Below are 13,254 nucleotides of genomic sequence, written 5' to 3'. Positions count from 1 at the left end.
TTCAGCCTAAATAAATGAACAAATAACTGGTTAAATAAGTAAATAGCACAATAATAATAATACATGTTTTTTTAATGTTTTTAAAAAATGTTCTGTTTGATATAAGCCATTCTTTCATCTGCTTCATTAGCTTTTTTGTCCTTCTATCCTGCTGCTGTAAATTTGCATTTATTATGTAAATACATACAATAAAAGACCAATTAATAATACTAACAGAAACAATAAATAAATAGTTAATTATGTTTAACTTTGTGGAGAACATTCAGTTTTTCTTTAGGTGCAGTTATTGTCGCTTTAGCCATATTGTACTGTGCAGCCAGGAAAGAGATGCTTCCTTCATGTCACATGTCCAGTTTCATGGTTATCACAACATATGGCCTACGACAGGACTCAACTCCTATTAGAAACACGTACAGTATGTAGTGTATTGGAGCCCACTCCCACTAGAACAAACCATAGTTAATCAAAATCAATCAGCTAAACAAATTGTGGTTAATATATATAATATATATATATATAATAAAACCATCAAAATCAATGATTAATTATTAAGAACTACTAAAAGAATTAAAACTTTATTCACAATTCACACATGGCTCCGTTTACGATTGGTCATCGTTTCAACAGACAAACGTTCCAGACAAACATTACCTCAAATGTTTGAAGTATGAAAAGTATTGGTATTTTGATTTGAGAATTGATTATAGAGCACGAGGAACTGGTATCAGAAGTATCAGTATCACTAATATCAACACACCTGATCACCTGAGGCAACAAAAACCCACATTTGGTTTGGTTATCATTCATAGTAGCAATGCCATAGTCCACAGTCTGATTGGCTTCTGCCTGCCCTGTGCTCTCGAGACAGTTTTTGTCCAAACAAGAAATCTCGTCAAATCTGACACCCCTATTTATTTGATTTACATTATTATCCTTTGCCCGTGATACAGTGTATTTATACATCCTGTGATGGCATTCACTCTCTCTATGCACTCAATGCACAGATACATTAGATACATCTATTGTAAACAAGGAATCCCCAGAATGGATTCGAACCCAAGGACCCCTTGCTGCACAGCCACAATTAAATGCAGTCAAATTCAAGTGAATGTCATAAAATGGAGTTGGAGTTCCCATTGGAACTTCTTTTGTAATTTTGCATTCTCACATGTAGCACTCAACCCTACATACAGTTATATACAGTAAGTGAGGAGCAGTGCTGTCAACCTCCATGTAATTTACTGTTGTGTAAATCTTTGCTGGAGGGTGGGGGCAGGTCTGAGTCCCATTGGGAGCATGGCGACTGATTAATGTGTTCAGTGCCTTCTATATGCAGGTGAGCAGCTTCACTGCCCGCTGGTCACCATCGCCACCTAGGATGTCTGAGATTAAGCCAGTAGAGCGTGCGGAGCTTGTTAGTGGGATTAAACCCACGAGGATGCCCAGGCACCATCCCGCTGATTACTTCAGACCTACGAGCCAATGCAATGTGGTGATTAAAGCCTGTCGGTGATAATGCCATGGTGCCAAACCACTCAGCAACAAGGCCTCCTATCCACATATGCTGTGTAGAATCACTGTATTAATGTTGTTCAGTCACACACATTATATATTAATCAAGTTTGACTTGTAGAGACATTAACAGCACTTTTCACCATTTGGCAGTTTCAAGCTACCGCCACCCGTCTTGTCATTTTTTCAGTTAGAGCGCTTATTTTGAGGTGTTGATATCATTTAAATGTGACCTAAGAGACATCTTATTGTGAAGATTAAGAATTATCATTAGTGAGTAACTGCTTCAGCAAAGCAGTAGAATGCTACAGTAAATGTGGGCTCACTATTTGGCAAGCTTACTCTTCTTATCTGATGGCTATTTATCCATCCATCCATCCATTTTCTATACCGCTTCTCCTCTTTATGGGCGCGGGGCATGCTGGAGCCTATCCCAGCTGACTTCGGGCGACAGGCGGGGTACACCCTGGACTGGTCGCCAGCCAATTGCAGGGCACATGTAGACAAACAACCATTCACACTCACATTCATACCTATGGACAATTTAGAGTCTCCAATTAACCTAACATGCATGATTTTGGAATGTGGGAGGAAACCGGAGTACCCGGAGAAAACCCACGCACGAACATGCAAACTTCACACAGAAATGCCCAAGGGAGAATCGAACCCGATCTCCAGACTGTTACTGTGTGGCCAACATGCTAACCACTAGACCACCGTGTGGCCCTGATTTACTCTTTACATATTTATTACCAACCATTGTCAGATTATTGCAATTATTTAACAAAGGGAAATATGGAAAGTATTTATATAAAATACAAAATAAAAAAAAATCTTATTGTAATGTGGTACACAATAATCAATATTAATATTCATACAGTATAAACATGTACTTGCAGTTTTATTAGGTAGATATATTCACTCTGTTGATTTTAATCTACCTGTCCATCGAGCGATCCATAATGAAGGCGTTGTATTTTACCAAACTAGATCGGTATATCTATCTATGCAACTAGATATGCAACTAGTTTTCTGATCCACAACCAAAACATGTATTTTAACAACCCTCTGACTTGATGAGTATGTTATGTCTGTATCTTAATGAAGAAATTATGTTTTACCAAACCTCAGACTATATGGGTATACAGTATGTATCTATCCATAATGAAGAAATTGCATTTTAACAACCCCTTGACGAGATAAGTGTATGTATTTATTTATCTATCCATAATGAAGAAATTGTGCTTTACCGGTCTTCTGACTAGATAGGTATGTGTTGAAGCAATACACAAGACTCCAGTGTCATTGTTACAAAAATATTTATTGGACTCATATAAAAAAATAATTTCTAACTTACTTACAATTCTAATCTGAACAAAAAACAATCCAAGCTGCAACCATGCATCCAAATGACATTTATCTCTCTCTCACACACACACACACTCGCATACACGCACATATACACACACAGCATCCAACAGTTACGATCAGTAGACGTTCAGTGTTCAGATACACTAACATGGAAGTGCTTTGGGAAGTTATTTACAGTTATTTACAGGACATACACAAACATACACACAAACGCGTCTGCTCCTTTTTATAAAAAACAAAAAAAATTCAAGCCATAATAAATATGGTCAAAAAATAACCTTGCCTTTTTGTCTTTTTAAATAATGGTGGGCCCTTCAGTGACTGTGGAATGAAATATACGAACAGCCGAAATTCTTCTCATAAATATAATAAATAAGAAAAAGAAGCTCATCGTGAGTCACAGCAAAAATAAATACCTTATTATACAATTCATACACTGACAATTTTTTAAGACCTGTGTGAGGCACTATTTGAACTTTTTTGTCAAGGAGAGCAGAGGATGGTGCATTCAGGGTATGGTTGATTTTGCATTGATGTGTGCATTTAGGTGTGACACGTGAAAACAAAGAAAGGAAGTGGCGTTTGCTTGTAGAAGAAGAAAGGCAGATGTTGTGGTAAAGGAGAGGTAAGTCCAGTGTTTTTGTGTTTTGTTTGCACAGGATGCTGTCAGAGCTGCGAGGTTTGTCTGGTTGCTATAACGACATTGGAGTGGTAGTAGTAGTAGTAGTAGTTGCAGTGGTTGTAAATTAATGGCATAGGCTTCACTGATCTAGGCCCATGAGTGGAAAAACCAAGAAGATACAGCCTTGAGCGTAGTAAGAACTGAAAACTTTTTGCATTCAGAAATTCAAGTATTTCCAGGTGAGACCCTCCCCAAAAAATCCCCCCCTCCCCCAACCAACAATCTCACAGAAGGCACTTTTGAGCAACAAATCTGCAGCCCAAACGGGTTACGTAACTCGGTGTTGTCCGTGCACGTGTTCTGCTGTTGTCTTTAGCAGAGGCTGACAATCACCCCCCACATTAAGAGTCCAGTGGTGGTCTGACGATGATGTGAAATCAAAACGAGGCACGAGAATGTGTGTTTTTACTTGAGAATGGTGCTTTTCTCCTGCCCTTTATGTGTAGTCTTTTCAAGTCCAAGCTTATCTATTAACCATCACCGCGCCACGGCCACAGCAGTGGGCGTGAAGGCCGAGGTCTCGTGGCTGATGCTGTGCAGCTTGATCTCTGTGCTAGACTTGTCTGTCTGTGGCGCCTGTGGCAGCAGCGTGGAGGTGGATGTGTTCTGCATCCACGGGTGGTTGACGATATCCTCAAAGGATGGCCGGTCGGCCGGGCGGAGAGACAGACACCACTTGATCAGCTGCTGGCACTCTGCAAGAAGAGTGCCAATTAAGATATTAGATGCAAAACTCATTCAAGGATGCATTACTTACATAACATGCATATACATTGTACTTTAAATAAACTAAAATAAACAGCTTTATGCTATTTATCTTATTTAGACGCATGTCGTTTCCGTCTCTACATGGCCACAAGTTTCTTCCACGTATATTTCCATATATCTATTTTGGGCCCTCCCGGATTATTTTGGAGACTTTTCTATTGATTCATTATTTTATTATTATTAATATTATATATATTATAATAAATTATAATATTTATACATGATTGGGTCTTACCAGCAGAGATTCGCCTCCTGAAGAGGACCTGCCCTCTGACGATTTCCTCGTCGTGCTCGAACGGAATGTCGCCACACACCATGTCGTACAGCAACACACCCAGCGACCACACTGTGGCAGAGCGCCCGTGATAGCGGTGGTATTTAATCCACTCAGGTGGGCAGTAGACTCTTGTGCCTTTAAAAAAATGAACAAAAAGTCAATAATTTTACTCGTTATAATTCAGTGAACATGATTATGAAAGTGTGCAGGAGGTTTATCCACTGTGCGTTATCTTCGGATCAGGTGTCAGGGAGCGTGACGTGGCTTGTGTTTGTGTGTGAGCGGAAGAGGAGCATGTGTGGGCGGGGGAGCAGCCATGTGACTTTGTTTACAAACTTTGAGTTGTAAAAATTACCACCCTTGGCCATTGGAGGGCGCCAAAGCACATGTGCCATCATTGGCTATACGTAAAAAAATGTAAACAAATGCAGCAATGCACAAATCTAGGGGGTGGCGACTCACCATCAAAGTCGGTGTATATGGTGTCTTTCAGCGGGGCTCCGGAGCCGAAGTCGATGAGCTTAATTTCCCCGGTCCGGAGGTCGATGAGGATATTTTCGTCCTTGATGTCGCGGTGCACCACGCCGCAGTTGTGGCAGTGACGCACCGCCTCCAGCACCTGGCGGAAGAAGCTGCGGGCAAGCTCCTCCGGTAGAGCCCCCTTCTCCGTGATGAAATCGAACAAGTCCTTGACGTTCTCCGGCCTCTCCATGACTATGATGAAGCTTTCGGCTCGCTCGAACCAGTCCAGAATCTTGATGACGCCGCGGAAGCCTGTAGCGACCTTCTTTAACAGCACTATCTCCATCGGGACCTTGGAGCCATTAGGCTGAAAGATGCATGGGTAACCAAGTTAATTACTAGTGGCACAAAACAAGACAAATTCAAATGTGCTTCGACCATTACTCACCAGCTCTCCCCACTCGGAGATCCTGTCCTTGGCGACATGTTTGACTGCCACCTGAGCCGAGAGGGGGAAACCACGTCAAAACACAGCATAATAACACAAAATCACCTTTAAAACAACAAACACCATACAGATGGTTAGTAAAACGCTAGATGAGTACTAACCGGAGCTCCGTCGGACGTCCTCGTACCGGAGTAGACGGTGCCAAAGCCACCGCTGCCCAGCACCGCCCCAACCTGGTAGAGCTTCTCGAAGGGCTCCTTCGCTGCACACACAAACACACACACACACACTTGACGGTTAAAACCTAGCCACAGATGAGGTGCTGTCTATGTTAAAATACTGCTGTTAATCGTGAATGAGGGTCTCCTTTGAGTAGTGCCGCCATTACTGCGCCTCCATTAGGAAAAGAAGGGCGTCTAACCTGCATGAACTTGGAGCTTCGCCGGCATGTCGGTGGAGATGTGAGCCAGGGAGTTAAGCTTGGAAAGCAGCATTCCTTTAATTTATAAATTTTAAAAAAACGTATATATTTTGGATTTTAGTTATAATCCAGTTGGTGCGGTTCTCCTATGTGTCGTATCCACGTCGCAGGAAACAAAATGCCGTAGAGATCCTTTCATCCGGATAGAGTGGAAAAAAACCCGCTTTTATCCAAGATGAGGACAAATAGTTGCAAAAATGTCGTCCCTCTCCGCGTTGTTTTGTAAACAAATGCGTACAAGTCGACGGTATAAATAAACGGTGCCCCACTAAGCCCGACGCCGGCTTTGGTAACAAGAAGCTGGTGGGGGGAGGACGGTTATAAAGTGGTAGTAAAGAGGGTGTTACCACCCCCGCCCATTCTCGGCCCCTTTCCGCTCTCTCCGCCAATCGGAGGGCGAAACCGCTGTCCAAACTCACGTCAATCAGCGGCATGAAAATAGAGTGAACTCCATAACCTACCCAGCCAGACACAGACGTGGCGGGAATCGGAGCGCGCCAAAATGGTGTGTGTGAGGGGGGGAGGAGAGAGGGACTTTGAATTAGGAGTTATGAACTCACATTTAGGGGGAGGAGACTAACATTCAAAGCCAAGTGCCTATCCCCCGTGTATGTCCCATTTTTCGCGGGAAAACTGACTATATTGTCTACCATGAATATAACTCGCACGCGCACACGCACACACACAAAGCGTTTATAACTAAAGTGATAATTTGCACCATGCATACTAACACACACTACACATATACTGTAACGGCATTGCTGAAGTAGCGGCGCCATCACATTATGAGCCAAGTAGTGGTGCTCCAGTCAATGAGCCACATATCACTATTGGCTGAGTTCCGTGAAAAATCACTTGATCGCTATATGCCGATAAATGCCCTTCAACACTGATCACAAAAGCCGATCACCTGTGGCTAGTACTATTACAAGCCGCAGCAATCCCTGCGTGCAAGTAGTGTCTTGCTCTAACTAACATCTTGGGCAGCGTCCTCCTCCTACTTTCCTTCACAGTGGTGTGCCAAAACAAAAACAATCATGTCTTCCATGTGGAATGCAACTGCCACAACATGCCACGAAAACTATGTTGTGGGGTAGCACATTAAAAAGCTGTAATTTAGTACAGTATTTGAAGAACAAACACTTGACTAAGTATGGTGAGTTTTCAAGGCTCACCGTGTGCTCATCAGTCAAACAGCAGCTAACGCAGCCATGTGAGCAACACTCGATCGTATGTGTGTGACAGTCAGAAGGCTAAGCAAGTAACCTGAAAAATAATTGAATTAATCGGACGCAATGACCAGCCTGTCCCAGCGGTGGAAGACACCGGCTTCACCGAGTGCTCTTTCGCATACCTGGAAGTTCTGCTAGAGTTCCAGCAATGAACTCTCACATCCAAAGTCTCCTTAAAGAAGGCGTCTCCATCATAATTTTATTTTGGGCCCCATGGAAGTCAAGGGACTTCAAGTCAAGGGAAATGCATAATTAATCCATGTGGTTGGTATCGGCCAATTTCAGTCCTGGATCGGAATCAGCACCTTAAAACCCTCATCCGAGCGGAATTCTAGACTGATCATACAAACAACAAAATGCAGTGGATCATGTGTTTACAGCTGCAGTGATACATTGATGGCATGCATATTTACTCATATAATACATGCATAACAACATTACTTAAGTATAATATACTGTATTAGTCGTACTATCATATTATAACACACTGCAGTGATATATCGATGGCATACTTACTCATATAATACCCGTATAACTGCATTGCTTATAACGTCCTACTCCTTTTTGGGCGTGTTGCATTGTGCAAAGTGTGTGAGTTTGTTTCACTGTTGGGTCTGCAGCCACATGGCATACGATGAAGATCTGTTTGTAGTCCTTCAACTGCCATTCCAGCTATTCTAACCCCCTGCCATTTACCTGATTGTTTCCGCATTAAACACACAGCTTTATTGGCTAAAGTGAAGTCCAGGACTATGGCCTTTGTTTGAGTTGCATGACAATGCCTCTTAACCGGCCTGCGCATCAAACAGCGGGAGGGGTGTGGGTAGACTGAGGGGAGAGAATGGACGCATTCCACTCATTCTTTCAAATTGGGTGGCCGCGTTTGCAGACTAGGATGTGGGAAACTGGAGATAAAAAGCTTTCCATTTACTCCCCCCATACTCCACCTCTCCTCCTCCTTTTTTCTGCTCCTCCCATCTTGGTGCTCCCTTTTTCCCGTTATTGTTATTGTCTGAACCTAACCACACACACCCACTGTATGAGTTTTGTTTTACTTTGCAATGACATGCAAACACTCAACATTAGGTGCACAATTCAAACCAGTGCTAAAATCTAAATACGTTTAACATTGTTTGTGTAGTGGTTTAGTGGTATAGAACTGCACTGCACTGCACTATGGAGGGAGGCACGTTTCAAATATTTGTCACTAACAGGCAACCCTATTAGAAACAGCTGGAAACTACAGCTATATTAAAAAAAAACAACCCAATTAGGACACCGCATGGTGTAACTCCTCTACCCCTGAACCGCTACACTCAAAAGGGTGAAAAACTGTCAAAACATGCGCAAATACACCACATGGTGATGCTGTTATTAAACCCAAAACTTTTTACCCCATAAATTGGATTGACATTAAATTTCAAGTTACCCCCAAATGCAAAATTTGGTACACACCCTTAGGGGACTGCCAAGCCCATATCTGTAAAACACCGGTTGAAAAAACATGGTCACCATCACGCAAAACGTCTTTGCAAAACGTCTTTGATAATGATTGTTAAAGTTTGAGGATGTCTTCCATGTCTTCCAACATTTCGATCACAACCCATAGGAGGTGCCACAAATGTCATTTCCATTTGAGGGGTGTCCTAATAGGTTCACATGACTGTATATGCATGTATTAGTAAAAAACTAATAAGCGTTTTAGTCAATTACTAAACAAAATGGTGTGCTTTGTCTTACTGGCCCTTGAAACAAACCTCCAGTAGCTTAAAAAGTTGTTTGAAAAGTGTTTGTTGGGAGGGCTCCCTGTTAACTGGAATGACGACAAGAACATTGGAATGTTCCTACTTGCTTTTAGGATGCCCGGGGCACATTCCCTTAATACCTTTTTACGACAATAGGCAAAGCACGAGTGCAGATAGACCTTAGAGGTTTCCGTTTAGCATTCAAATTATTGGAAGTAGTAAATACTCTAAATACTCTACAAATACTCTCTTGTGATCGGATTCTCTTCAGCGATTCTACAGAAAAGCATGCATGATCTCCAATGTTGCATAAGTGTGAAGGCATGTGTTTTATAGATTCCGGAAAGGTCTGGAGAAGCGTGCGCTGAGCTCATGCCCAGTCAGGAGCATCGGAGATGGGTGTGTGAAAATGGAGAGGTCCAAGGCAAGCGGTGTGACAGTGGTAAAATCCTTTGAAATGCTGGCGGTGAGTGAGTCTCTCCTGGGGCTGCAGCTATGCCCTGCCTGCTTGCCTGCATGGTCAGCAGGGCTCAAATGACGCATCTAACCCCATGTGTCAGGGGAGTGGTGGTGGTGGGGGGATGGGATTATTAGCTGCACTGCTTGCTCTTGGGTGCCAGTTGCTCACTCTTATCTCTGGAAGAAGATTTGAAGAAGTAGTGTTATACCCTGTGAGCTACATTTGGCCTCTTTCACACAGAGATCATGCAAAATTCTGTAACAGTAAATCCGGCATTTATATGTCAGTGGCTTTTACACAGAACCCAGTTTGTGCTTTCATGGCATGGCAACTTATCATCAATCAGTGTCATGAATAAAACACTTGTTGGATAATTACTTTCAGCACAACAGGTTGGGAGAACTGAGTCTCCGATGTTAAACTTTAATATACCCTTACACAGAGGTGGTGTCCTTGCTCTGACACTGCCTCCAAAGGTGAAAAATTGCCAGGTCAGTTTTGTCTCCCCATTCATTGTTTGTGCTGTTCCCACAGAATAGCGAAACCGGGGTGAAAAAAGGTGGGAAACGACCAGCTTTTACAGGCAGCGTGATACACTGGGCGCACCGATACTTAAGAGGCTACCGTGGGGCTGAAGAGCACAGTAGCTTACATAATAATTTCTTTGAAGGACTTCCGCTTTTTGGATAAATAGAAACTTTGCCCAGAGGAAGTTTCGAAACGCAAAATTACATTTCTCCATGTTCAGTGTTGACGTGGAGTGCAGCAATGTTTTGTTATTTCCAAACACAAAACGGCACAATTCTTGGCTTTTCGAATGACGTAGTGACTGTTGTTGTAAAAACTGTACTAGTATAATATTGCGTCACGTGCAGTTTTTATTTAAATAAAAAAAACAATCAGTGTTTTGTAAAAACACAACACTGGTGAGATGGCTTCTGCACCACAAACAACTCTACATAACAGCCCTGTTGTACTTTTAACGTTTGGAAATGTGGAAGGGAATGAGTTGACTGGATGACACGAGAGGTACATTTGTTTGGACAAATAAAATGATGATAACAAATATAGCTCATTAGAGTTGAATTTAAGAGCTGATATCTAGCAACTTCCATGGTTTTCTTGATAATAACCAAAATCACTTAAGTTCTTACATGAATAGCTACAGCATTGCACTGCCAAAAAATGTAACTCTTATGAGCTATGCGTCTGTGTAGGCTGTCAGTCGTACAGGAGTTGTCCATCGAGTTGTCCATCAAGTTGTCCGAAGAGCTTCGTCACAACGTCCGACACCTTCTTCACAGACGTACAGATGACGTCTCAAGAAGCCTTTCCCTCTAATGAGCTATTTTTGTCTGTTGTTTTATATTTGTCCAAACAAAGGTACCTTTAGTTGTACCAGGCATTAAAATGAACAAGAAACTGAAGAAATAAGGGTGGGCTAATCATTTTCTCCATGACTGTATATATAAAATAAATTAATAAACAAAACATATGAATTAATAAATATTTCTAAAAAATAAATATTTATACCTCAATTACTGTAAATAACAGTGCCCAATTAAAAAGGTGCCCAATTAAGGGTCAAATAAAACCGAAAATGGAGTGAGGTTCAGTATATGAAGTTTATGCAGCGTTTGCAGAAATGTGTCTAGGATCACATTTATTTTGAGTCCTTTTAATAATGATAGCTATGGACTCATCTATAATGTCAGTATTTAGTACCAGGCAGAAGTTTGGACACATGTTCTTATTCAGTAGTCACCAAACATTTGGCTAGTACTGTACATTTTATCGCCCATGAAGCTATAACACCCTACCTAATTGGTCTTAAACACTGTATCCTTCCTGTCTACAATACTGTCTTGTATTTGTATTTTGTATCGCCCCTTAATGTCTTTGTAGAAGTGGCTATTTATCCTAATGGTATAATAATAATAGTAATAATAATAATAAAACCCCCTCCCCCGATGACACACAGGATAAACAATTTTTCCCCATTTTATGGCGGTAATTGCTCTTAATATAGTACCAGACATGTATTACAACCAATGTGTGGAATTTAAATAGAAATGACCAGGGAAATAGGTGACCCTTGTCCTAATAAAGCTATTATGGAAGCACAGGAATCATAAACCATTAAGCAATCACGCCCCCTGCAGCGCTCAGAGCCCCCTAAAAATCATCTATGTTGACAGCCCTATCGTCTTGGAGATATGACGAGCGAGCGCAGTCTGCAGAAATGGACCGGGCAGTGCCAGGTGTCTCACTTTGTGTGTGAATGTGTGTGTGTGTGTGCCTTGACAGTGATTGACAAAGATTACCTCCATAATTAGGGGAGGGTTGTAATATTGCCCTGCAGCTCAGCAGGAGGAGTAGCCTCACTCCTCGCAGACAAACAAAGCCTGCCCATGTCATTTATAGTGATTGGATGGACAGACAATGAGGCCTTTGGGGCTTTCATGTCTTTTTAACTAATGATTAGTACTCAGGAATGCATTAGATATTGAGTTTTGGAGCTTGCTTAAAAGGACTGTAGGCTGCAACGAGTTCCCCAGCTGCCCACAGGGCGCTCGTGTTCAAACGTACTTCAAGTGATATATCACGCCCTCTTCCTGCTTTGAGCCCGTAAGCTACACCGTACGTAACATGTGCACGCACACTAGATATGTTTGTTGTCAGCTCAGGACTGCTATTGGACAAAATTTTGCTACTAACACCAGCTATCACTGAATGTATAGCCAACAACTGCTTTTGTGTGTGGACACACTACGGAAATCTAAGTTCATTCCAGACAGCAGTGAGTCACCAATCACCTTATTCGGGCCGACAATGTAAGCCAATTTTTATTAAGTTTAATTCATAATTCTGAAAAATGTAGCCATATTTTGTACAATCTGTTCTTTTAAACCACTATTTGTAACCTATGCTAGCCGTTGGCCGTTGGCGGTGTTCGTATATTTTTGGGTATAAAATAAATGTAATCTTGAGCCAGTTGCATGCAGTCCATTTAAGGTACTTGAGTTATGATTTTTGTAATGATATTATCTTAAGGCTTAACTAAATCTTAACTATTAGTATGACTGAAAACATTAAAATATATTTTTTGCAGAAATTTGACTAATTTGAGCATGTAACACAAAAGAACAGTTCTCTGCTTTAAGCTTTGACTCAGAAGTAGACAAAAAGAAGCCTGCAGACCAGGAAGAACCCAATGTTTAAAGGCTAAAAGGAGGCATAGCACCCTTTATCCTACCGGAAGTGGAATAATGCAATTCCTTTGAAAGTGGTCTGATCCACGGTACCTTTACGCAATACAGTCCTACTACGGGGGTTTTCAAGGTCTGTGCAGCAGGTAACAAAAACCGATCACCACGCAGCGACGACATGACAATTCTTGTCATGTCAACACAAACATGACATGAATGCGCATGTATGCTGTGTCATGTAGGGTTGCAAACACCCGTATTGAGCCGACAAAAGACGCACTAAGCCCCGTATTGCCGCGAGAATCAACACTAGTCTGTAAAACCTCAGTGGACACAGGCTACACCAATCGATGCCAGTGTGTTTGATCACTCCCTTATTAATCCTATTGGTGTTTGATTTTTTTTTGCATCTTTTTTATAGACGCCTTGCCTAGCTGTCACTGGCAGCAGCTAGCTAGCCAGCTAGCTACAATTATCCGTCTAGATTCTCGTCTTCGGCTCCAAATGTGACTTTTTACCAAAGTGACGTTTTGTTTTTAAAACAAACAAGCAATGTGGTTAGTTCGGACCTAGTTTTTGTCCCACTGGGAAGTGGATATCACGTTCA

General features: G+C 41.8%; 1 protein-coding gene across 1 annotated transcript; it reads right to left on the bottom strand.

Annotated features, from left to right (window-relative positions):
- Nucleotides 1-2,814: 2,814 nt before the first annotated feature.
- Nucleotides 2,815-6,311, bottom strand: LOC129182588 (serine/threonine-protein kinase pim-1-like). The gene is made up of 6 exons (XM_054778933.1): nucleotides 5,942-6,311; nucleotides 5,682-5,782; nucleotides 5,521-5,571; nucleotides 5,073-5,439; nucleotides 4,569-4,745; nucleotides 2,815-4,260 (listed from the first exon to the last, which is right to left on the bottom strand). The coding sequence occupies exons 1-6, from the start codon at nucleotides 6,012-6,014 to the stop codon at nucleotides 4,043-4,045; spliced, it is 987 nt and encodes a 328-aa protein (XP_054634908.1). The 5' UTR covers nucleotides 6,015-6,311; the 3' UTR covers nucleotides 2,815-4,042.
- Nucleotides 6,312-13,254: the final 6,943 nt, after the last annotated feature.

Source organism: Dunckerocampus dactyliophorus, chromosome 1 (genome assembly GCF_027744805.1).
Source record: "Dunckerocampus dactyliophorus isolate RoL2022-P2 chromosome 1, RoL_Ddac_1.1, whole genome shotgun sequence".
Classification (NCBI taxonomy): Eukaryota; Metazoa; Chordata; class Actinopteri; order Syngnathiformes; family Syngnathidae; genus Dunckerocampus; species Dunckerocampus dactyliophorus.
The sequence above is the reverse complement of the archived record's forward strand: the minus strand, read 5'-3'. Positions and strand labels throughout refer to the sequence as shown.

Excerpts from the sequence above, each read along its gene's own strand:
- LOC129182588 (XM_054778933.1), bottom strand. The coding sequence starts at position 6,014 with ATGCTGCTTTCCAAGCTTAACTCCCTGGCTCACATCTCCACCGACATG. Across the intron at positions 5,572-5,681 it reads GGACGTCCGACGGAGCTCCG|GTGGCAGTCAAACATGTCGC; the intron begins GTTAGTACTCAT and ends CTCTCGGCTCAG. Across the intron at positions 5,440-5,520 it reads TCTCCGAGTGGGGAGAGCTG|CCTAATGGCTCCAAGGTCCC; the intron begins GTGAGTAATGGT and ends TGCATCTTTCAG.